Below are 21,774 nucleotides of genomic sequence, written 5' to 3'. Positions count from 1 at the left end.
AGAGTCCATGGTATACATTAGAGTTCACTCTCCAAGTGTTAACATTCTTTAAATTTGGACAAATGTATGACATGTATTCTATAATATAGAATAGTTCCACTGCCCTAAAAAACCTCTGTACTCCACATATTCATTCCCCTCCCCCCCGCCACCATGACACCTGCCAACCACTCATCTGTTTACCATCTTCATAGTTTTGCCTTTTCCAGAATGTCCATCTGCACAGTTGGAAGTGTGCAGTATGTTGTTTTTTCAGACCAGCTTCTTTCACTTGTTAATATGCATTTATGCTTCCTGCATGTCTTTTCATGGCTTGGTAGAACATTTCTTTTTAGTATGAATATTCCATTGGCTGGATGTATCACAGTTTATTTAGTCATTTACCTGCTGAAGGATGTCTTGGTTGTCTCCATGTTTGAGCCATTATGAATAGAGCTGCTATAAACGTCCGCATGCAGGTTTTTGTGTGGACTTAAATTCTCATCTCATGTGGGTAAATATCAAGGAGTGCGATTGCTGGATCATATGGTAAGAGTGTGTTTACTTTTGGAAGAAATGGCCAAACTATCTTCCAAAGTGGCTGCACCATTTTGCATTCCCACCAGCATGAGGATTCCAATTTCTCCACATCCTCACCAACACTTGTGATTTTCTGGTTTTGGCTTTTAAAAAAAATTTTTTTTCTTTTCTTTTTTTTTTTTTTAAAGATTTTATTTATTTATTTGAGAGAGAGAGACTGAGAGAGAGAGAGAGAGCATGAAAGGGGGGAGGGTCGGAGGGAGAAGCAGACTCCCTGCCGAGCAGGGAGCCTGATGCGGGACTCGATCCAGAGACTCCAGGATCACGACCCGAGCCAAAGGCAGTCGCCCAACCAACTGAGCCACCCAGGTGCCCGCTTTTTAAAAAATTTTATAATAGCCATCCTAATGGGGATGAAGTACATGGGATCTCGCTGTCATTTTGATTTGCATTTCCCTAATGGTTAGTAATGAATATCTTTTCATGCCCTTACTGGCCATTGTTTTAAAAAATTTCTTGGGGCGCCTGGGTGGCTCAGTTGGTTAAGTGACTGCCTTCGGCTCAGGTCATGATCCTGGAGTCCCGGGATCGAGTCCCACATCGGGCTCCCTGCTCGGCAGGGAGTCTGCTTCTCCCTCTGACCCTCCCCCCTCTCATGCTCTATCTCATTCTCTCTCTCAAATAAATAAATAAAATCTTTTAAAAAAAATTTCTTTAAAGATTTTATTTATTTATTTGACACAGAGAGAGCAAGAGCGAGACCACAAGCAGGGAGGGTAATACACAGAGGGAGAGGGAGAAGCAGGCTCCCCGTGGAGCAGGGAGCCTGATGCAGGACTCAATCCCAGGACCCTGGGACCATGACCTGAGCCAAAGGCAGACACCTAACTGACTGAGCTACCCAGATGCCCCTTACTGGTCTTTTTTTTTTTTTTTAAAGATTTTATTTATTTATTTGAGAGAGAGAGTGAGAGAGAGAAAGAGCACAAGAGGGGGGAGCGGGAGAAGGAGAAGCAGACTCCCCACCGAGCAGGGAGCCCGATGCGGGACTCGATCCCGGGACTCCAGGATCATGACCTGAGCCGAAGGCAGTCGCCTAACAAACTGAGCCACCCAGGCGCCCCCTTACTGGTCATTTTTATATCTTCTTTGTAGAAATGTGTATTCAAGTCTTTCGCTCATTTTTAAAATTGGATTGTCTGTTTTGTTGTCAAGTTATAGGGGTTCTTTATATATGTTGGGTGCTAGACCCTTATCAGATATAGGATGTGCAATTATTTGCTCTGATTCCATATGTTGCCTTTTCATTCTGTTGAGAGTGTCCATCTGATGCATGATAGTTTTTAATTTTTCTGAAATCCACCTTACCTATTTTTTCCTTTATTGCCTGCGCTTTTGGTGTCACATCCGAGAAATGATCACCAAGTCCAGTGTCATAAAGCTTTATCCCTATTTTTTTCTTCTAAGAGTTTTATAGTTTTAGCTCTTCCTTTTATGTCTGTGCTCCAGTTTGAGTTAATTTTTGTACCTGCTGAAAGTAAGACATGTCCAACTACATTACTGTGCATGTGAATATCCAATTTTCCCAACACCATTTGTTGAAAAGACCGCCCTTACCTCATTGAATGATCTTGGTGCCCTTGTGAAAATTCATTGGACCAGATATGCATGGTTTATTTCTGGGCTACCTATCCTAGTCCGTTGGTCTATGTGTCCGTCTTTATGCCAGGACCATACTGTTTTGATTCCCGTGGCCTTCAGTTTTGAAATCAGGAAGTGGAAGACTTCTGACTTTGTTCTTAAGATCGTTTTGGCTATTTGGGGTCTTTTGAGATTCTATATGAATTTTAGGGTGAATTTTTCTATTTCTGCTAATGGGGAATTTGATAAGGATTACATTGAATCTGTAGACTGCTTTGGGTAGCGGTGACACTTTAACAATATGAAGTCTTCCAATCAATGAACTTGTGATGTCTTTCCATTTATTTGTGCCTTTTTGAATTTTTAAAAAAGATTTTATTTATTTATTTGACAGAGAGAGAGAGTGTGAGAGTACAAGCAGGGGGAGCGGTTGGCAGAGGGAGAAGGAGAAGCAGGCTCCCCGGCTAAGCAGGGTGATGGAAGTGGGGCTCGATCCCAGGACCCTGGGATCATGACCTTGAGCCGAAAGCAGCCACTTAAAGACTGAGCCACCCAGGTGCTCCTGAATTTTACTCAGTAACATTTTTTAGCGTTCAGCGTGCAAGTCTTTTTCCTTTTTTTTCTTAAAGATTTTATTTATTTATTTAGACCCTGAGGGCAGGGGGGAAGGGCAGAGGGAGAGAGAGAATCCCAAGCTGACTCTGCACTGGGCGCAGAGCCCAACATGGGGCTTCATCTCACAACCCCGAGATCATGACCTGAGCTGAAGGCAGACGCCTAATGGACTGAGCCACCCAGTCGCCCCATCTGTTCTGTTTGAAAGGCGCTGTTCTGGGACACCTGGGTGGCTCAGTTGGTTAAGCGACTGCCTTCGGCTCAGGTCATGATCCTGGAGTCCCGGGATCGAGTCCCGCATCGGGCTCCCTGCTCAGCAGGGGGTCTGCTTCTCCCTCTGCCCTCTTCCCTCTCGTGCTCTGTCTCTCATTCGCTTTTCTCAAATAAATAATCTTAAAAAAAAAAAAAAAATCCCGACCAAAGTGGAATTCAGAAACAGTGCTGATAATGGCAGCCACGCCAATGATAATTTCTTTCATTTTCCCTTATTTATTTTTACCCTTACCACAGCCAGGTGCTGGCAATAGAAGCAATGATCTCAGCTCTCACTTGGCTGATGGGCGTCTTATGATGGAGATAACTGATGGCCCAATAGAGTCAGGTCCTTAATCGCACCTACTGGAAGGCTCCCAGGCACCCGTGATCGCTCACCTTCTCTCTGCAGACTGCTGGTCCAAAGGGCAGGCTGCAGCTGCCATGGCTCACTGCTGCCAAAAGGCCAGGCTCCTCTGGGCAGAGGCCTATTCTGGTCTGAGCCTCCTGATGAATCAGAAGTAAAAACCAGGACAAGGCAGGCTGTCCGTTAGAATGAGGACTATGCAAGCCTGGCCACTTTCAAATGAAATGGATTCTGTGGAAGGATTTTTGTTTGTTTGTTTGTTTGTTTGTTTGTTTAGGAAACTAACACTTATTGTTAGATTGAAGGTGTAATACAGGTTTCTAAAAATGTGGCAGTGAGAATACCAGCATAAAAAAAAAAAAAGAAATTTGAGGGGTGCCTTGCTGGCTATCCGTAGAGCCTGCGACTCTTGATCTTGGGGTTGTAAATTTGAGCCCCACATTGGGTGTAGAAATGACTTAAAATCCTTAAGAAAAGGGGCGCCTGGGTGTTTCAATCTGTTAGGCTTCTGCCTTCGGCTCAGGTCATGATCTCAGGGTCCTGGGATCGAGCCCCGCATCGGGCTCCCTGCTCAGCGGGGGAGCCTGCTTCTCCCTCTCCCTCTGCTGCTCCCCCTGCTTGTGCTCATTTGCTCACACTCTCTCTCTCAAATAAATAAGATCTTAAAAAAAAAAAAATCCTCAAAAAAAAAAAAAAAGGAAAAGAAAAAAGAACTTGCGCTAACAACAACCTGAATTCATCATTGGCAATATTATATAACAATTTTCATGGATTATTTTTTAGTGTCTTCAAGGAAGAAGGTCTTCCCTGGAAGAGGAAAATAAAAAAATGATGCAGTCACAGCCAAAAAAAAAAAAAAGGGCAAATCCATATATGGTGTTTATTGCGTGCCAAGCGTGGCTCCACTTTATACATTTATGTATTAATTTACTTCTCACAAGACCACTATGAGCCAATTGCAAATGGAGGCTCTGGTCAGTAGCAACAGAGAAATTAAAAGCATCATGACTCCATCCTTAAGGCAATATAGGACCATATTCTTGCGTGCCAGGAACAGAAGGGGCCTTGGGATTTCCATAGGCAGGTCAAAGGGAGACCCTGTCCAGGCCTGGGCATCCCTGAAATGTTTTTCACTGAGGTTTTATGGCCCTTTTCCAGGCCTCCCCTGACATCTCTGACAACTAGCTTTGAAGACATATTAAGCCGAGTCCCTTCCCAGAAGAGAGCTTCTTCTTGGTAACTTTTTCCAGGCCTAGTGGGGAAAAAGGGCCTCCTACCACTACATGAATAAGAGAAAGCTGGGCTCACAACAGAAACTGAGCTTGTTAGGTGTTGTGATTTTTCTGAAGGGAAATAAAACCTAGTGCTCTTAACGGACCCCCCCCCCCAAAAAAGTAGCATCCATTAGGGATGGACTTTGATGGTAACATTCATAAATGCGGCAAAAACTCCCAGACCTTGCCCATCCTTACAGATTTTCCCAGGTGAGGGGCGCCTGGGTGGCTCAGTCAGTTAAGCATCTGCCTTCAGTTCAGGTCATGATCCCGGGGTCCTGGGATCGAGCCCCGCGTCGGGCTCCTTGCTCAGAGGGGAGTCTGCATCTCCCTCTCCCTGCTGCTCCCCCTGCTTGTACTCTCTGTCAAATAAATAAATAAAATCTTTAAAAAAAACCCAACAACACAAGTTTTCCCAGGTAATTGCTAATTATCTCATTTGACCCCACAAGGAACCTGCCAAGTAAGGGAAGCAAGCATTATTTCCTCCCCTTTCCTTGTTGGAAAAGCTCATTTACTCACCCAGGGTCTGCCTGATTCCGAAGCTGGGGCTCTTAACTGCTCTTTCTTACTCTGATTAATCACCCTTTCACCCCCCCCCCCCCCCCCCCGCCCAGGGTTCAATTGTCCTCTTTCTGCCTCTTTTTTGCCTCCTCTCAGGGGTTTCCCCATAAGCCTGCTGAGAGGTTAGTACATTCTGCCAAGCTCTAGTCTGTAAAACCTCAGAGAACTCTGCTCATTCCTGGGAGACCCCTCCAAGACTGCCAGACCCTTCATGGGGTTCAGGCAAGATTCTCATACGTGCCTTTTTGGCAAGGGGCCTTGGAAACTTCATTAATTCCAAAAGAGACTCTGATATATATATATATTTTTTAAGATTTTATTTATTTGACAGAGAGGGAGAGAGAGAGAGAAAGGACACATGAGCAGGGGGAGCGGCAGGCAGAGGGAGAGGGAGAAGCAGGCTTCGCTCTGCGCAAGGAGTTCAATGCTGGGTTCCATCCCAGGACCCTGGGATCTTGACCCCAGCCGAAGGCAAACGGTTAACCGACTGAACCACCCAGGTGCCCCAAGATTCTTGATTCTTAAAAGCTGCTTTCCATCAGCCCTCTCTGATTAAGGCAATCAGGTTCAACTCTAAAAGGTGTTTTGTTTTGATTTTGCTTTGGGGAGAGGAAGTAGCCTGTTTAACATCTTCTCCTAAAAATATAAATCTGTATTTATGTCCAGACCCCGATTGGATCAATTGATTTTAGAGATGTTTTTGCTCGTATTCATCCAAGTGCGGGATCCCACAAAACAAGATCAGTTTGGGGCTGAATGTTTGTGAAGATTTTATTTAAATTCCTCACTGAGTACCGTTTAGACCAATTCTGAAGAATCGTCTCAAAACTATATGGGATTAAACTCAGTTAAAATCTATATACGATTCCTAGAAAGGAAAAGGCAAGTGGAGAAAGGAGCCGGTAAGGTTTCCGACATGTCTAGTTTTTCCTCTGGAGGCAGAGGGAAATTGGTCATTAGCCTATTAGATGATCTGGAAGCAAGTTTTGGAAAAGACTGGAATCCGAGTCAGGGCTTTACGGGTTAAATAGGCCTTGTCACATCGGCCGTTCAAAACTCCTCCTCTCGAAACTCCTCCTCCCGCAGTGAGGTGAAGATATTCCAAAATCACCCCACTGCAAACTCCTCCCCCTGCAAGGAAACACATAGAAATGCTGCAAATGACTGGGGCCCCGCACGCATTTGCCACCCGAGCGCTCGAAGCCCGGGTTTCCTGTGCGGACTTTAAGGACCGAAGCCCGGGATGGCACTTTCGCTGGCGGAGGCTGGGAGCATGAAACCCGCGGGCTGGGGGCTGTGCTGGGCCGCCGTCCTGCTTCTCGCAGCGACGGGGACGGCAGGTAAGGTTGGCTCCAGGCGCCCGCGTGCAGTGGGGCGACCCCTCCAGAACTCGGGGAGCCCCTTGGTAATTCTGGGAGCTGCGGAAAATCACCCCATCCTTGTACGATGGGTGGGGAAATGGCACGAAGTCCTTTCCAAACGGCTGGAGGGAGTGTTGAAGGGATTGCGAGGTTTGGGGTGTGGGGGAGTCACGAGAAGCGGGGTGAGGCTTTCCCCATAAGTCTCCGCCGGATGGGAGGACCCCCTTGTCTTCCTCAGAGCGGGACACGGGGCTCTCCAGCTCTCGGGAAGCAGGGACCCCCCACCGAGTTGTTCTGGAGTGAGGAGTACCAGAATCCCGGGAGCTTGGCCCGGGGGGCGGGTCCCTGCGGGCGCCCCCGCGTCCACCCGCGGACAGGAATGCCGCAGGCGGCTCAGGTGGCTTTGTAGCCTGCGTGGAGCCCTGGGTCCGACGCGGAGTTTCCTGGCGGGCACCGCACTCACGCTTCGGCCGGTGGCCACCGCCTCCAGCCCCGCCTCCGGCCCTGAGGGCTAGTCCCCGAGCTCCCATTGGGCGCGATTGGAACACGCGAGCCTCGAGCCACTCCCCTTGGCCAATGAGAGGCGGAGGATGCGGGGTGGGGGGAGCGCGGGGCGGGGCTGGGACACCCGCTGGGCGGGGCTCGAGGTGAGGCTGGGGACTCCCGCCGCAGCTAGTTCGGGTGAGGGTCGGCCGGCGTTCCCTCGCGTCGCCCGGGGCGCCTGTCACTACGCGTCCCGGGCCCCCGGAGTCGTCTCCGCGAGCCTGGGCGAGGTGCCCTCCGCGATCTGGGGCGAGCCCATTTAGTCCTGGAGGCCTCGCTCGCTGCCCCGGCCTGGGTCGTTCGCCTACGCGCCCCCCAGACCACCCTCAGGGCCTCTGTTCCTTCCCGAGCCGAAACGTGGCCTCCTCGGTCGCCAGCGAAGGGAAATTCGCGGAGACCTCCAACCGGGGCAGCGACCGGGTGGAGGCAACGTCGGACGGATCCCTCAGGGTGGCCTTTTTTGTTCAGAAGCCTTGAATGGGTTTAGTTGAGCTGTCCGCATGACGATGTTTCCTTTTAGGGGGGCTCCGATTTAGATTTGGTGAAGAGACTAGTGGGTGCGCGGTCCTGAGTTATCCAGTGGCTTTAAGTGAGTTGCCAGAGGCACTTGACCTCGCCCTGGATGTGAGCTAAATGGTTCTTTTCCTATTTAGAACCTGAGCAGCCCCTCAAAGAATTGGGATTATCTGATAACAGGATTGCAGGAAACTTTTTTATCGGCGGGAGGGGCGGGGCGGCTTTGTGCGGGCAGCTGTGAACTCTTGGAATTCCTATCGGTGACACGATCAGTTTTCTCGGAGGGGAGGAAGGAAGGCTGCGCCCTGTAGCTGAGGGTTATTGGATAACTCTGCCACCCAGTTGTGTGAAGAGGAGGGGGTGGGGCTTGCCAAGCGGCCTTTAATTGACTTGCATTTCAAACGCTGACTGACTCCCTCCCAAGAGGAAATAATGGCAGTCAAGTCTTGAGCAAGATGCGAGGTTTACTTCAGTTTCCTCTCCCTTTGGGGTTCTGATAGAACTGCAGGAGGAGTTGTTTCTGGGCAGTGTGACCGGGCTGGTTAACCCTTGTAGCCCTGACTCGGACTCTAGTCTTGTCCAGAGCTGCTCCATGGTCAGCTGCTTGATTTGTCCAGTTTTGGTATTCCTTTGATGAGCTGCGCCCCCAAATTTGGAAATGCACCTCCCGGAAGATCTCTTTCGATTCTCTCAACTCTGATTTTTTCATCCCTAACAGGAACTAATGACGGTGAAGTCTTGAGCAAGATGTGTTGCTTTACTTTAGGTTTCTTTATCACTGAGTAGCCTCCTATGTTCTCAGGGAGGCTCAGAGTCCTGATGTGTTCCCCAGACTCCTGAGAGCTAGCAGCTCCTTCTCCTCTGGTGTTAACAGGATGATGTATATTTGTAGCAGGCCTGGCTGCTGTCTTTAAAGCATTTTGGGGGGTCGAGGGGGCTGGGATTTCTTGTTCTTTTTCCTTGGAAATGGGAGTTGTTGGAATCTGAACTGCATGCCTTCACTTAGCCATTTCAAAACCACTTACCAGTCATGTGCAGAGCGTCAGGCATGCCCAGGGCACACCCAAATTCAGAAAAGTGGAGCATCTCCCTAAGAGCTGTGTCTATTTTAGCAACATGAGCCGGGGAGATTCACTGGTCATCGCTGGGCATATTTTTCTTCCCGGGCAACACTGGAAAAAGACAGGGAGAACTTTTTGTTTTGGAGACTGCAGACCTTTAAGGGGAGTTATGTGGATCATTCTGTCTTTCCAGGATATGTCTGCCTTGATAAGATCCAAATCTAGATGCCTTTATTGCTTAGTGCTTTGATGGCCCTTCGCATTCCTTGTTAAGTACATTAATAGAATCCATACTTTACCTGGATGTCAAGCACATGACATTTGTTGATAAAACACCGTGGAGGTAACCAGCAATGAACAATCACAGAAACAAACGTCTCCCCAAAGGAGCTGACAACAAAATCTTCCACTGAGATCACACCTGAGGAAAATGCCTTGGCATCACCTAGTTTGGAAAAACACACTGGTAAATTGATTTCTTGTTCATATTCAGCTGAGTCTGTTAGCACCACCCGTTTCTTTTTTTCAAGGAAACGATCCTGTCTATAATTTTGATTTTCCTGAACAACAACTACCTTCAGTAGCATGGGAAAGAAAACCTCGAAAGCATTTACCACCTCATTTGTGTGCTGGAGAGAAAGCAGAACTGGGTCTTCTCCTTTTCTGTTTCGATAACCTTGTTCCTGGCTTGTCTCATGTGACAAGAGCGATTTAAAGGCTAGAGTTTAGAGATTTGGGCACTGGGGTGGTGTGGGTGTGTGCGGTTCCTGGGTAATTTTAGGCATCCCCAGCATGAAAAGATACCGATGGGGTGCTCCAGTTGGCTTTTACTGGACTGCAAATGAAACTGACAGGGAAAACACAAACCTTGCTTCAGCAACAGGGAGGAAGCCCTGAGGTTTCTTTGGGCGGTGGTGCTTGGAACAGGACTGGTTCTGTCCCCTTGCTCAGAATGGTGTTGTTTGCTGTGGGGACTCCCATCTGATGTCCTGTCACTAGGTGCTTGCTGTTCCTGATCCCAGTCCCCACCAGCAAGGCCATGGGATTTATTAATTTCCCGGCTGACTATTGCCTGGCTGCACCTGTAACAGTAAAATCCATTAGCTTTTCATTCAAACATTGTCCAGAGCTGTCGGCCAGCTACTGGATGACCTGTCCTGATAAAAAGTAAGGATGGGATCTTCCTGTTGGTGAGGTCTTCAGCCATCTTTGCCTAGCAGATATTTGGAGAGTCGTTGCCAGGGGAAGACTGATGTCCAGGGAAGGGGTTTATTCTTCTTTATCCTGCTTTAAAGGGCCTTGAGGTGTTATTACTATTTCCAGTCTCTCCAATGGCATGTTTTGCTGGTAAAATAAGGCTTTGTGCAAAGGTTGGGAGGCCAGAGCAGCCGATTAGTGGTAATGGAAGCTGTGATCCCCTAGGGGATGAAGGTAGGACAGAAGCTCCTCCTCCAAGATCCTTATTGCGAATGCCCTTTGCCTGAACTTCCTTTTTAATTTTTTCTGAGAGTCCTGAAATTCCAATTGCTTTTTACCACCCACCCCGTGTGCCAGGAGCGAGAAGTGAGTCAGTGGGGTGTGGGGCGTACTTAGAGGCAGCTCCGAGGGAGTCGTCCTGTTCAGATCCATAGTTGGGCAATTTGATTATCAGTCTGTGTAACCACAGCACATTCCAAAGCTCAACGCATTCCCTTCTCTCTTATTTTCTCTCTCTTACTCATTCTCGTCACCTGGGCTGTCCACCATGGCCACCTCAAGCATGGCCTCCTTGTAATCCAGCTTCCCAGTCCTTTGATTCTTCTAAGCCCTCCTTGTATTTCTCTATTGTTATCACCTCTATTCTCCTTTCAACCCCCCTCAGATCTCTCCTGATATCACCTGACTGGTTTCCTAACCTCTGGCAGGAGCACGGGACTTGCACTTTGAAGACCCAGACTTTGTTGGCTTTTTATTTATTTATCTTTGAATTTTCTTTAAGTAATCTCTACACCCAATGTGGTGCTCGAACTTATGACCCTGAGATCAAGAGTCACCTGCTCTTCTGACAGAGCCAGCCAGGTGCCCCTGTTTGCTCTTTAAAATGAGGTATAACTGGGGCACGTGGGTGGCTCAGTTGGTTAAGCGTCTGCCTTCTGCTCAGGTCATGATCCCAGGGTCCTAGGATCGAGTCCCGCATCGGGTTACCTGCTCAGCGGGGAGCCTGCTTCTTCCTTTCCCTCTGCCTGCCGCTCCCCCTGCTTGTGTTCTCTCTCTCTCCCTCTCTCTCTTTCTCTCAATTGCTCTGTCAAATAAATAAAATCTTTTCAAAAGTGAGGTATAACTGACATACTATAAAATGGACAGATATTAAGTGAGTTTTGATAAATGTCTACCTCCATGTAACCACCTCCCATTAGGACATAGAACATTTCTAACTTCCTAGAAAGTTCTCTTGTGCCCCCTTTCTAGTTTAATTACCACCCCTACACACCAGATGCAACCACTAATCTGAGTTTTATCATTAGAGTTTGGTTTTACCTGAACTACAACTTCACATAAATAGCAGAATACATACTTTTTTTTTTTTTAAGATTTTATTTATTTATTTGAGAAAGAGCAGAGTGAAAGAAAGAGCATGAATGGGGGTGGAGGGGCAGAGGGAGAGGGAGAAGCAGGCTCCCCACCGAGCAGTGAGCCCGATGCAGGGCTCGATCCCAGGACCCTTGGATCATGACTGTAGCCGAAGGCAGACACTTAACCGACTGAGCCACACAGGCGCCCCCAGAGTACGTACTCTTGAGCAAAAAAAGCCAGACACATAACGTTTCAGAGATTCATCCCTGACCGTGCGTTCACCAGCCATTTGTCCCTTTTTATTGCTGACGTGTCCCGTTGGACAAATACTCCACCTGTCTGTTTTTAAGCTGATGTTTGTTACATCAGCATGTGTGCGGGGCTCCTTTTTGTTCTGATCCTTAATCCTCATAACAGTCTCACAAATAAGGACTGTTCTTCTCCCCCATTTTACAGATAAAGAACTGAGACCCGGAAGGATTAAGTCAGTAGCCTAAGTTGATCTACTTCAATGGCCCAGAAAGCCATTGAAACCTAGGTCTGTCTGACACCTCATTCCACAGCCTCTCAGGGAGTCTACATGAAAGGGCTGGGTGAGCCATTAAAGTAGGAATGATAAAGGGGCACAGATTTGAGAACTGCAAAACATGGATGCATACATACATAAATACAGACACTCCTCTTTTTAAAAAAAAAAAAAGTTTGATATATTTAAGTAATCTCTGCACCCAATATGGGGCTTGAACTCATGACCCTGAGATCAAGAGTCCCACGCTCCTCAGACCCAGCCAGCCAGGCGCCCCCAGACACACCTCATTTTATAGTGCGATATGCCTTTCTTTACACATGGAAGGTTTTGCAACCCCTCGTAGAGCAAGTCTACATTTTTCCCACAGTTTTTGCTCACTTCCTATCTCTGTGTCACATTTTGGTAATTTAGTGTAAACATAACTTTTATATGCACCAAGAAAACAAATTCATTGGGCTCGCTTTATTGCGATATTCATTTTGGTGTGGTGGTCTGGAAATGAACCTGCGATATCTCTACAGTATGGCTGTATGTAAATAATTAGATAATAAATTAAAAGTAAGTAAATAAATAGTTATTTGAATTAAAATAGCTTTTTTGGGGAGGGCGCCTGGGTGGCTCAGTGGGTTAAGTGTCTGCCTTCGGCTCAGGTCATGATCCTGGAGTCCCTGGATCGAGTCCCACATCAGGCTCCCTGCTCAGCACAGAGCCTGCGCTCTCCCTCTGCCCCCACCCTCCCACCCCCAGCTCCTGCTCATTCTATCCTTTCACTCAAATAAATAAATAAAATCTTCAAAAATGATAATAAAATAGATTTTTTTAAAAAAAGATTTTATTAAATAATCTCTACATCCAACATGGAGCTTAAACTCACCACCCCGAGATCAAGAGTTGCATGTCCCACGATGGAGGTGGCTGGGCACCCCTGGGAAGGTGGCTTTTAAACTGGGTCCCAACGTCCCTGGCCCTCAGGGCCCTCAGCCCAGGTTCCGGATCAGGTTCAAGCCTAGTGGAAATGTTCAAAGGGGCCTTGGCTACTCCCACGGGAATGACCAAAGACAGGAGAAGGCACTCGGAGCAGTTAGAGAATTGGAGTAACAAGCACGAAAGCCAGGGACGTACAGTGACTGGTGTTATGGTTATTTCGCTTAATTATTTTTTCTTTCCTTTTAAAAAATCTCAAACATAAAGCGTCCTTCGAAGAAAAATAACTCTGAAATGAATTGGCCACTATTCCCTATGCAGAAGCACAGATGAGATTCTGTTTCTTAAAAAATTGGATAATGTGGCATTATTACTAACTTTTCTGCACTTCCTTTTTCTCCCCAGTTAGAAAATATTGTGGGCAGCTTTCCGTTTTACAACATAGGATGATTGACCTCATCTTTTTCTTTCTTTCTTTTTTTTTTTAAGATTTTATTTATTTATGGGGCGCCTGGGTGGCTCAGTCGTTCAACGTCTGCCTTCGGCTCAGGTCATGATCCCAGGGTCCTGGGATCGAGTTCCACATCGGGCTCCCTGCTCCGCGGGAAGCCTGCTTCTCCCTCTCCCACTCCCCCTGCTTGTGTTCCCTCTCTTGCTGTGTCTGTCAAAAAATAAATAAAATCTTAAAAAAAAAAAAAAATCCATGATAGCTTCCTAGGATTTAAAATCTCAAGTGATGATGTACAGTTAGGGCAGGGAAGGCAGGTTTTTTGTTTTGTTTTTTTTTAAAGATTTATTTATTTGACAGTGAGAGACACAGCGAGAGAGGGAACACAAGCAGGGGGAGTGGGAGAGGGAGAAGCAGGCTTCCCGCCGAGCAGGGAGCCCGATGTGGGGCTCCATCCCAGGACCCGGGGACCATGACCTGAGCTGAAGGCAGATGCTTAACAACTGAGCCACCCAGGCGCCCCTTTTTTTGTTTTTAAGATTTATTTGAGAGAGAGAAAGTATGCGCGCATGAACACCTGCACAGGGGTGGGGGACAGAGGGAGGGAGAATCTCAAGCAGACTCTGCGCTGAGCATAGAGTCCGATCCAGGACTTGATCTCACATCCCTGAGATTACGTCCTGAGCTGAAACCAAGAGTCAGATGCTTAACCAGCTGCACCACCAAGGCATCCTGTTTTTTTTGTTTTTGAAGTTGTTTTTTTTTTTTTTTTTAAGATTTTTTATTTATTTGACAGAGAGAGACACAGAGAGGGAACACAAGCAGGGGGAGTGGGAGAGGGAGAAGCAGGCTTCCCGCCGAGCAGGGAGCCCGATGTGGGGCTCGATCCCAGGCCCCTGGGACCATGACCTGAGCCCAAGGGAGACGCTTAACGACTGAGCCACCCAGGCGCCCCTGTTATTGAAGATTTTATTTTTAAGTAATTTCTACACCCAGATGGGGCTTGAACTCAACCCTGAGATCAAGAGTCACATGCTCTACCAACGAGCCAGCCAGGCACCTCTGTTTTTCTGTTCTTTTTGTCTGGAAGCTTCTCCTAGCCATGGAATATCTTTCTGGAGATGTGGTTTCTGCTTCAAGTTATTATGCATTCATTAAGTACCTTTGTGCAACATGAGGTAATGATTAAATTTTGCAAAAACCATTAAACTATACTTTTGGTTATGGCCAGCATTCAAAATTAATTGATAAAAGGAAAAACAGAGTCACCCGGGTGGCTCAGTTGGTTAAGCTTGTAACTCTTGGTTTCCAGTTAGGTCATGGTCTATGTGTTCTGGGATCAAGTCCCACATGGGGCTCCATGCTTAGCGAGGAGTCTGCTTAGGATTCTTTCCCCCTCTGTTCCTCCCCCTTCTCGCATGCTCGCCCTCTCTCTCTCAAATAAAATGAACGAAATCTTAAAAAAAAACAAAAAGGAAAAACAATCTTCTTACAGGAATAATGGAACTTATAATAAATGCAGCCAACAGTCAAAACTTACATTTTACATGCTATTTGCCTACAGAACATTGGACTCAATAGGAAAATCCTGCTAGCTTTTCTTCTTCTTCTTCTTCTTCTTTTTTTGGTCTTATTTGCTTATTTATTCATAAAGCATGATGAAATAAACCAGATCATAATTTTTATTATGGCCACATTGTTTTAATTTACATAGGGCATCAGAATTTATACTTAGAGATTAAAAGTTTTTTTTTATTACCAGGTATCACTAATAATAAAAGTTTGCTTTATTCCAGTTCACATGGAACAATGCATTCTGAATCAAAGTATAATATTTAAGACTAAATTTAATCAACATTATTGTAATCTTTTTTCCAAAATGCAAAAATCAATGTTTTAGGAAATTTCCCAAAAATTTACTTGTCCTCATTTTTTTGTTTTTTAAAGATTTTATTTATTTATTTATTTGAGAGAGAGAGAAACAGCATGAGAGGGGATAGGGTCAGAGGGAGAAGCAGGCTCTCCAACGAGCCAGGAGCCCGATGTGGGACTCGATCCCAGGACTCCGGGATCATGACCTGAGCCGAAGGCTGTCGCTTAACCAACTGAGCCACCCAGGCGCCCCTACTTGTCCTCATTTTTATCTAAAAATCTGAGTCTTTGTAGGTGCTTGGGTAGCTCTGTCAGTTAAGTCTGCCTTCGGCACAGGTCATGATCCCGGAGTCCTCCCCCCTGCTCAGCGGGGAGCCTGCTTCTCCCTCTCCCTCTGCCTGCCGCTCCCCCTGCTTGTGCTCTCTCTGTCAAATAAATAAATAAAACCCTTAAAAAAAATGTTGAGTCTTTGCTTTCCTAGAAAGTTTCTCTTCTTACAGCTTTTGCTACTGTCTCTGTTCCGTTTCTTTTGATCTGACCTTCCAATATATGAGTATTTTTGCTCCAGCATCTCTGTTCTCTGACATCTACATTCACAGTTTCCTATAATTTTTTTTTTTTTTTTTAGATTTTATTTATTTATTTGACAGAGAGAGACACAGTGAGAGAGGGAACACAAGCAGGGGGAGTGGGAGAGGGAGAAGCAGGCTTCCCGCTGAGCAGAGAGCCCGATATGGGACTCGATCCCAGGACCCTGGGACCATGACCTGAGCCGAAGGCAGTTGCTTAACAACTGAGCCACCCAGGCGCCCTCCTATAATTTTTATCTCTTTATATTTCCTCCTTACCCACTGGAGATGGCCCCTCATGTTTCCTTCCGCTGAATGATTTCACACTATCAATTTCCCTCATTACTGTCGCCAGCACAGGTTTGTAATATGCTAAATCGTTTAAATCCTTTTCTTTTCTCATGTGCAGGGAAGTTGTGCTCTTTTGTTCCCTGCCTTAATGGGTCCATACACTGGATTCAACGACCTCTATGTCAAGTTGCACACATTGTTGGCAAGTCACTCTTCTAGATCTATTCTGCGCATCCTCCGCTGCACTTGTGGTTCATGAAATGTGTGTGTTGTATTTCCTGGGAACGATCGGATTCTATTTCTGGTTCATTCCTCAGCTGGCAGGAAATAGACACACACAGGTGGCGTTGTGAGTTTCCGATTCTGGCGCTGAATGGTCCTTCCTCTTCCCTTCTCTCTCAGCGGAAGACAAATGTGGGAGAAACGAGTTCCAGTGCCAGGATGGGAAGTGCATCTCCTACAAGTGGGTTTGTGACGGGAGCGCCGAATGCCTGGATGCCTCAGATGAGTCCCCCGAGACCTGCAGTGAGTCCCCTTTGGGCTTCCTACCCTTTTTTTTTTTTAAAAGACTTTATTTATTTGACAGAGAGAGACACAGCGAGAGAGGGAACACAAGCAGGGGGAGTGGAAGAGGGAGAAGCAGGCTTCCCGCCAAGCAGGGAGCCTGATGAGGGGCTCGATCCCAGGACCCTGGGATCATGACCTGAGCCGAAGGCAGATGCTTAGCGACTGAGCCACCCAGGCGCCCCTGGGCTTCCTACCCTTTTTGATGAGAGTGGGTGACAGATGAGATGAACATCAGCCAGGAGGCTGATGTGTTCAGCCATGAATTGGGCCTTGAGGGGAAGAGATATTTCTGGAGCCTTAACAGCTTTTACAAAAAAAAAAAAAAAAAGGTGAAATTCACATAACGTAAAATTAACCATTTTAAAGGAACCAGTTCAGTAGTATTAATATGGTCACAGTGCTATGCGACCATCATCTCTCTCTCCTTCCAAACCTTTCCATCACTTCATGTCTGATTTTTTTTTTTGTCCCAGAAAGGTGGGCTTGGCCCCCTCTTTCTGAAAATTGTGTTTTTGCTCTGCGAAGCTGGGGCTGGGGTCATCAGATTGGGCTTCCCTCTGAGGGAAGGCTCAGTCCTGTTTCTCCCACAGTGTCTGTCACCTGTAAGTCGGGGGACTTCAGCTGTGGGGGCCGTGTGAACCGCTGTATCTCTCAGCTCTGGAGATGTGATGGCCAGGTGGACTGCGAGAATGGCTCGGATGAGCAGGGGTGTTGTAAGTGTTCTCCTCCCCCCCCCCCCCCCCCCCGCAGCCCTGCGCTGGTCCCACTGGTCCCACCCTGGTCCTGGGCTGCACTTAGAGTTGGTGCCCCCAGGCAGTCCTGCCCCCAGCTGAGCTGCGGATTGGCTGCTCCTCAGTTGGCCCCGTCTCCTGGAAGCTCCTACCAAGCCTCCTCCCACTACTGGAGCCCCACTTTGCCCAGGAGGCTTTGCGGGGGGATAGGGTTGTGCCACCTCTTAGGGTCATCAGCATCCTCAGTGAGGCTGACCTTGCCAAGTGTCCTTCCAACCACATGGCGCATGCTCTGGTGAGCCACTGGGACCACCATCAGCCACCCCGGGAGGCTGAGCACCCAGTAGGTGCTCGCTGGCTGAGACCCGATCACTCAGCTGACCACCGAGAGGAGGAAAGCTTTACTGAGTTGCAGCTTCTGGGAAGAAACAGGGCCAAGAGTCCTGGAGGGGGAGGCACTTTGGAGAGCAGGGGGTCTGTCTTGGCTCTTCAATATTAGTTAGTTAGTTATTGTATAGTTTTTGTTTTTTTGTTTTCTTAATACTTCTTTACTTACTTGAGAGGGAGAGAGAGAGAGCGAGCGAGAGCAAGCATGAGCAGTGGGGAGGGAGAGAGGGAGAAGCAGACCCCCTGCTGATCAGGGAGCCCGACGTGGGGCTCAATCCCAGGACCCTGAGATCATGACCTGAGCTGAAAGCAGATGCTTAACCAACTGAGCCACCCAGGCGCCCTAGTTTTGGTTTTTTAATGGAGTTAAGGCTCTGAGAAAAATAACTGGGAAAAATTTAAATAACTAAAATAATGTCAGATCTTCAAGTTCAGAAAAATATAAAAATCCATGAAAAAAAGCAACACTCAAGTGTTCACATACATTCACCTGAGAAATGCATGTCTAACCTGGATTAGTGGTCGTCTGATGACCTCAGGGTCATTTAAAAATAAAATGGATTGTTGTTCTTTTTATAGGTACTTTTTTTTTTCCTTCCAGCTTTATTGTGATATAATTGACATACAACATTATGTAAGTTTAGAGAGTAGATGGGGGAAAAAATAATTAAAAAAAAAAAATTTTTTTAAGTTGCCAATTTCTTTTTTTTTTCCTAAAGATTTTTATTTATTTGAGAGAGTGAGTGGGGAGGGAGAAGGAGAGGGAATCTGAACATACTCTTCGCTGAGTACAGAGCCCCAACTTTAAAAAAATTTTTTTTTGGTGGGGGGCACCTGGGTAGCTCATTCGGTTGAGCGTCCGACTCTTGGTTTCATCTCAGGTCTTGATCTCAGGATCGTGAGATCGAACCCTGAGTCAGGCTCTGTGCTGGGTGGGCATGGAGTCTGCTTAAGATTCTCTCTCTCCCGGGCACCTGGGTGGCTCAGTCGTTAAGCGTCTGCCCTCGGCTCAGGTCATGATCCCGGGGTCCTGGGATCGAGCCCCGCATCGGGCTCCCTGCTCAGCGGAAAGCCTGCTTCTCCCTCTCCCACTCCCCCTGCTTGTGTTCCCTCTCTCGCTGTGTCTCTCTCTGTCAAATAGATAAATAAAATCTTAAAAAAAAAAAAAAAGATTCTCCCTCTGCCCCTCCTACCCTCCTCATGTGTAGACTCTCTCTCTAAAAAAATAGAGCAGGTGACGATCTAATACACATACATATGGCAAAATGATCACCACTGTATTGTTATAGGCAACACCTCTGTCAATTCCCATAATTACCACGTTTTGGGGGTGTTTCTTTTAATAATAACAGCAAACTCTTACATAGTGCTTCCCTTGGGCCAGGCCCATGTACAGATGACACAACTGAGGCACAGAGGGGCCACGGGAGCAGGCTGGGGAGGCTGAGCCTGGCTGGGGTTTCCAGTCCAGGGCCCCTGACCACTATCCTGGCTGCCTTTCCAGGGTCTCTGACTGAGGTCTGGCCTCTCCAGGACTCGGTGTCCTCATCTGTGGAATGGGCTGCTAGTGAGAAGTGGGGGCGCTCTGGTGACCGGGTTGTCTTTCCCCACCTGTCCCTGCAGTGCCCAGGACGTGTGCCCAGAATGAGTTCCGCTGCCGGGATGGGAAGTGCATCGCCCTGGAATTCGTCTGCGATTCAGACCGGGACTGTCTGGACGGGTCGGACGAGGCGTCCTGCCCCGTGCCCACCTGCGGCCCTGCCACCTTCCAGTGCAACAGCTCGTCCTGCATCCCCGAGCTGTGGGCTTGTGACGGTGACCCCGACTGCAAGGATGGCTCAGATGAGTGGCCGCAACACTGTGGGGGCCCCAACATGTCCGCCCTTCAACAGGACAGCAGCCCTTGCTCGCCCCTCGAGTTTCACTGCCAGAGCGGGGAATGCATCCACTCCAGCTGGCGCTGTGATGGTGGCCCCGACTGCAAGGACAAGTCGGACGAGGAGAATTGCAGTAAGGGCGCTGCGTGGTGGGGGGGATGGGGTCCTCTCCCCTGTCCCTGCGCTCCCCCGGGGGTGGGGCTGGTCGGCCTTGCGGTGCTTGAACGATGCCAAGTCTCACCGCAGGAATTTCCATCTCCTTCCGTGCTTCTTCCAGTGCTCCTGATCACATGGAGGAGAAAGCCTCTGTAAAAGGAGACCCTATCTTTAACGCCTGTAGAGTTTACCCCTTTTTTTTGACCAGGGGAGCAAGCAGCAAGCTGCAGTATTATTTTTTTGTTGTTGTTAAAGATTTTATTTTATTTATTTGACACAGAGAGAGAGAGAGACAGCTAGAGAGGGAACACAAGCAGGGGGAGTGGGAGAGGGAGAAGCAGGCTCCTGGCCGAGCAGGGAACCCGATGCGGGGCTCGATCCCAGGACCCTGGGATCATGACCCGAGCCGAAGGCAAACGCTTAATGACTGAGCCACCCAGGCGCCCCTGCAGTATTATTTTCATCCAGAAGGGATCCTGGGCTCCAGGCCTGGCGGGTGACCTCTGGCCAAGGACTCAACCTCACTGCCTTGTGTTCTCTTCCCCCATGGAATAGGGCAAGAGCATTGGCCTTTGCAGACTTTCGACTGGAGTCCAGCACCACCCCTCGAACTTTCCGGGGGCGGTGGAGACCTCCCACGTCAGCACTGCCCAGGGCGGCAGCTGCTACCCAGGGTAGCTCGTGCAAGCAAAGAAGGGACTGTTTTGTTTTATTTCACTTTTGTGAATTGAAAGTTAAATAGCCACACGTGGTGAGCGGCTCCTGTGTTGGAGGCCGAGCAGATAGAGGACTGTGCCACCCAGACCCTGGCCTCGTGTCAGTGCTTCCTGAACGGGGGGCCGATACCTCAAAGCTACGATGCAGAGCTACTGTGAATTTAGAACATGTTTTCGTGTCCCTGTTTCTTTGGTACCTTTGCCCCCGTGCACTGTTTTCCTAGAATTGTAATCTCAGTGTAGCTGGAATTAGACTTTTTAAGAGTCACTTTAAAAAAAAAAAAGTGACTTTTTTTTTAAGTTTATGTATTTTTATTTAGTAATCTCTACACCCAGTGTGGGGCTCGAACTCACAACCCCGAGATCAAGAGTTTCACGCTCTTCCGACTGAGCCCGCCAGGCGCCCCTAAAAGTCACATTTTAAAATAATGGATGATTTTGTATACAATGTGTACTAAAACTCAACACAAACTCCCTGAATTCTCATACCTTGAGCAGGCTTCCTCCACCCTTTACAGATGGGGAAACTGAGGCCCAGAAAGGCTGAGTAACCAGAGGACACACACCTGTGAAAATAAAAAATTCGTCTTTTTTCCTCTCATAAACATTTGTCCTGCTTAACAGCGTTCGACTGTGTTGTACGCAGGGGTACTGATCGAATTTGTCCCACTTTGGCCTAGATTGGGAACACGCCATTGCTTTTCCGCTGAGGGCAGCCTATTGGCTCTGGCAGGTTTTTAGCAAATTATGTGTTCTTGGGGCACCTGACTGGTTCCATCCGTAGAGCGTGTGACTCTTGATCTCAGGGTTGTGAGTTCAAGCCCCACATTGGGTGTAGAGATGACTGAAAATCTTTTTTTTTTTTTTTTTAAAGATTTTATTTATTTATTTGAGAGAGAATGAGAGACAGAGAGCATGAGAGGGAGGAGCGTCAGAGGGAGAAGCAGACTCCCTGCCGAGCAGAGAGCCTGATGCGGGACTCGATCCCGGGACTTCAGGATCATGACCTGAGCCGAAGGCAGTCGCTTAACCAACTGAGCCACCCAGGCGCCCCGAGATGACTGAAAATCTTAAAAAAAAAAAAAAAAAATTTGTGTTCTCAAAAATGCATATGTGGAAAGGTTGGGGAGAACTCCAGGGAAACTCAGTGGTTGTGTTAGGGGTGCTTCCCCCCTCACACTTTCTTATTTTCCAAACGTTGCTCTGTGACTTTAGTAATAATTTTCTGGGATTCGTCTTCATTGAGGAAAAAAGTACTTACTGCCATGAAAGAAAAGCTAAAACTACATCGGTTAGGGGGGTGCCTGGGTGGCTCGGTCGGTTAGGCGTCAGACTCTTGGTTTCGGCTCAGGTCATGATCTCAGGGTTATGAGATCGAGCCCCGCGGGGGACTCTGTGCTGGGGGTAGAGCCTGCTTAAGATTCTCTCTCCCTCTCCCTCT

General features: G+C 47.7%; 1 protein-coding gene across 2 annotated transcripts in view; it reads left to right on the top strand.

The window, feature by feature from the left end:
* Positions 1–6,359: 6,359 nt before the first annotated feature.
* The window catches only part of LDLR (low density lipoprotein receptor), a 34,930-nt gene continuing 19,515 nt past the window's right edge, over positions 6,360–21,774 (top strand). The window contains exons 1-4 of one of the 2 annotated variants that reach the window (XM_034998466.1): positions 6,360–6,572; positions 16,302–16,424; positions 17,057–17,179; positions 19,208–19,594. In XM_034998466.1, the coding sequence (XP_034854357.1) occupies positions 6,476–6,572; positions 16,302–16,424; positions 17,057–17,179; positions 19,208–19,594 (730 nt within the window). In that variant the 5' untranslated portion in view covers positions 6,360–6,475. The remainder of the gene's footprint in view (positions 6,573–16,301; positions 16,425–17,056; positions 17,180–19,207; positions 19,595–21,774) is intronic. The other variant, XM_034998465.1, reaches the window with a different exon arrangement.

This window comes from Mirounga leonina, unplaced genomic scaffold, assembly GCF_011800145.1.
Source record: "Mirounga leonina isolate KUSES-001 unplaced genomic scaffold, KU_Mleo_1.0 Mir_94, whole genome shotgun sequence".
NCBI lineage: Eukaryota > Metazoa > Chordata > Mammalia > Carnivora > Phocidae > Mirounga > Mirounga leonina.
Note: the sequence above shows the minus strand (reverse complement) of the source record. Positions and strands in the feature narration are given on the sequence as shown.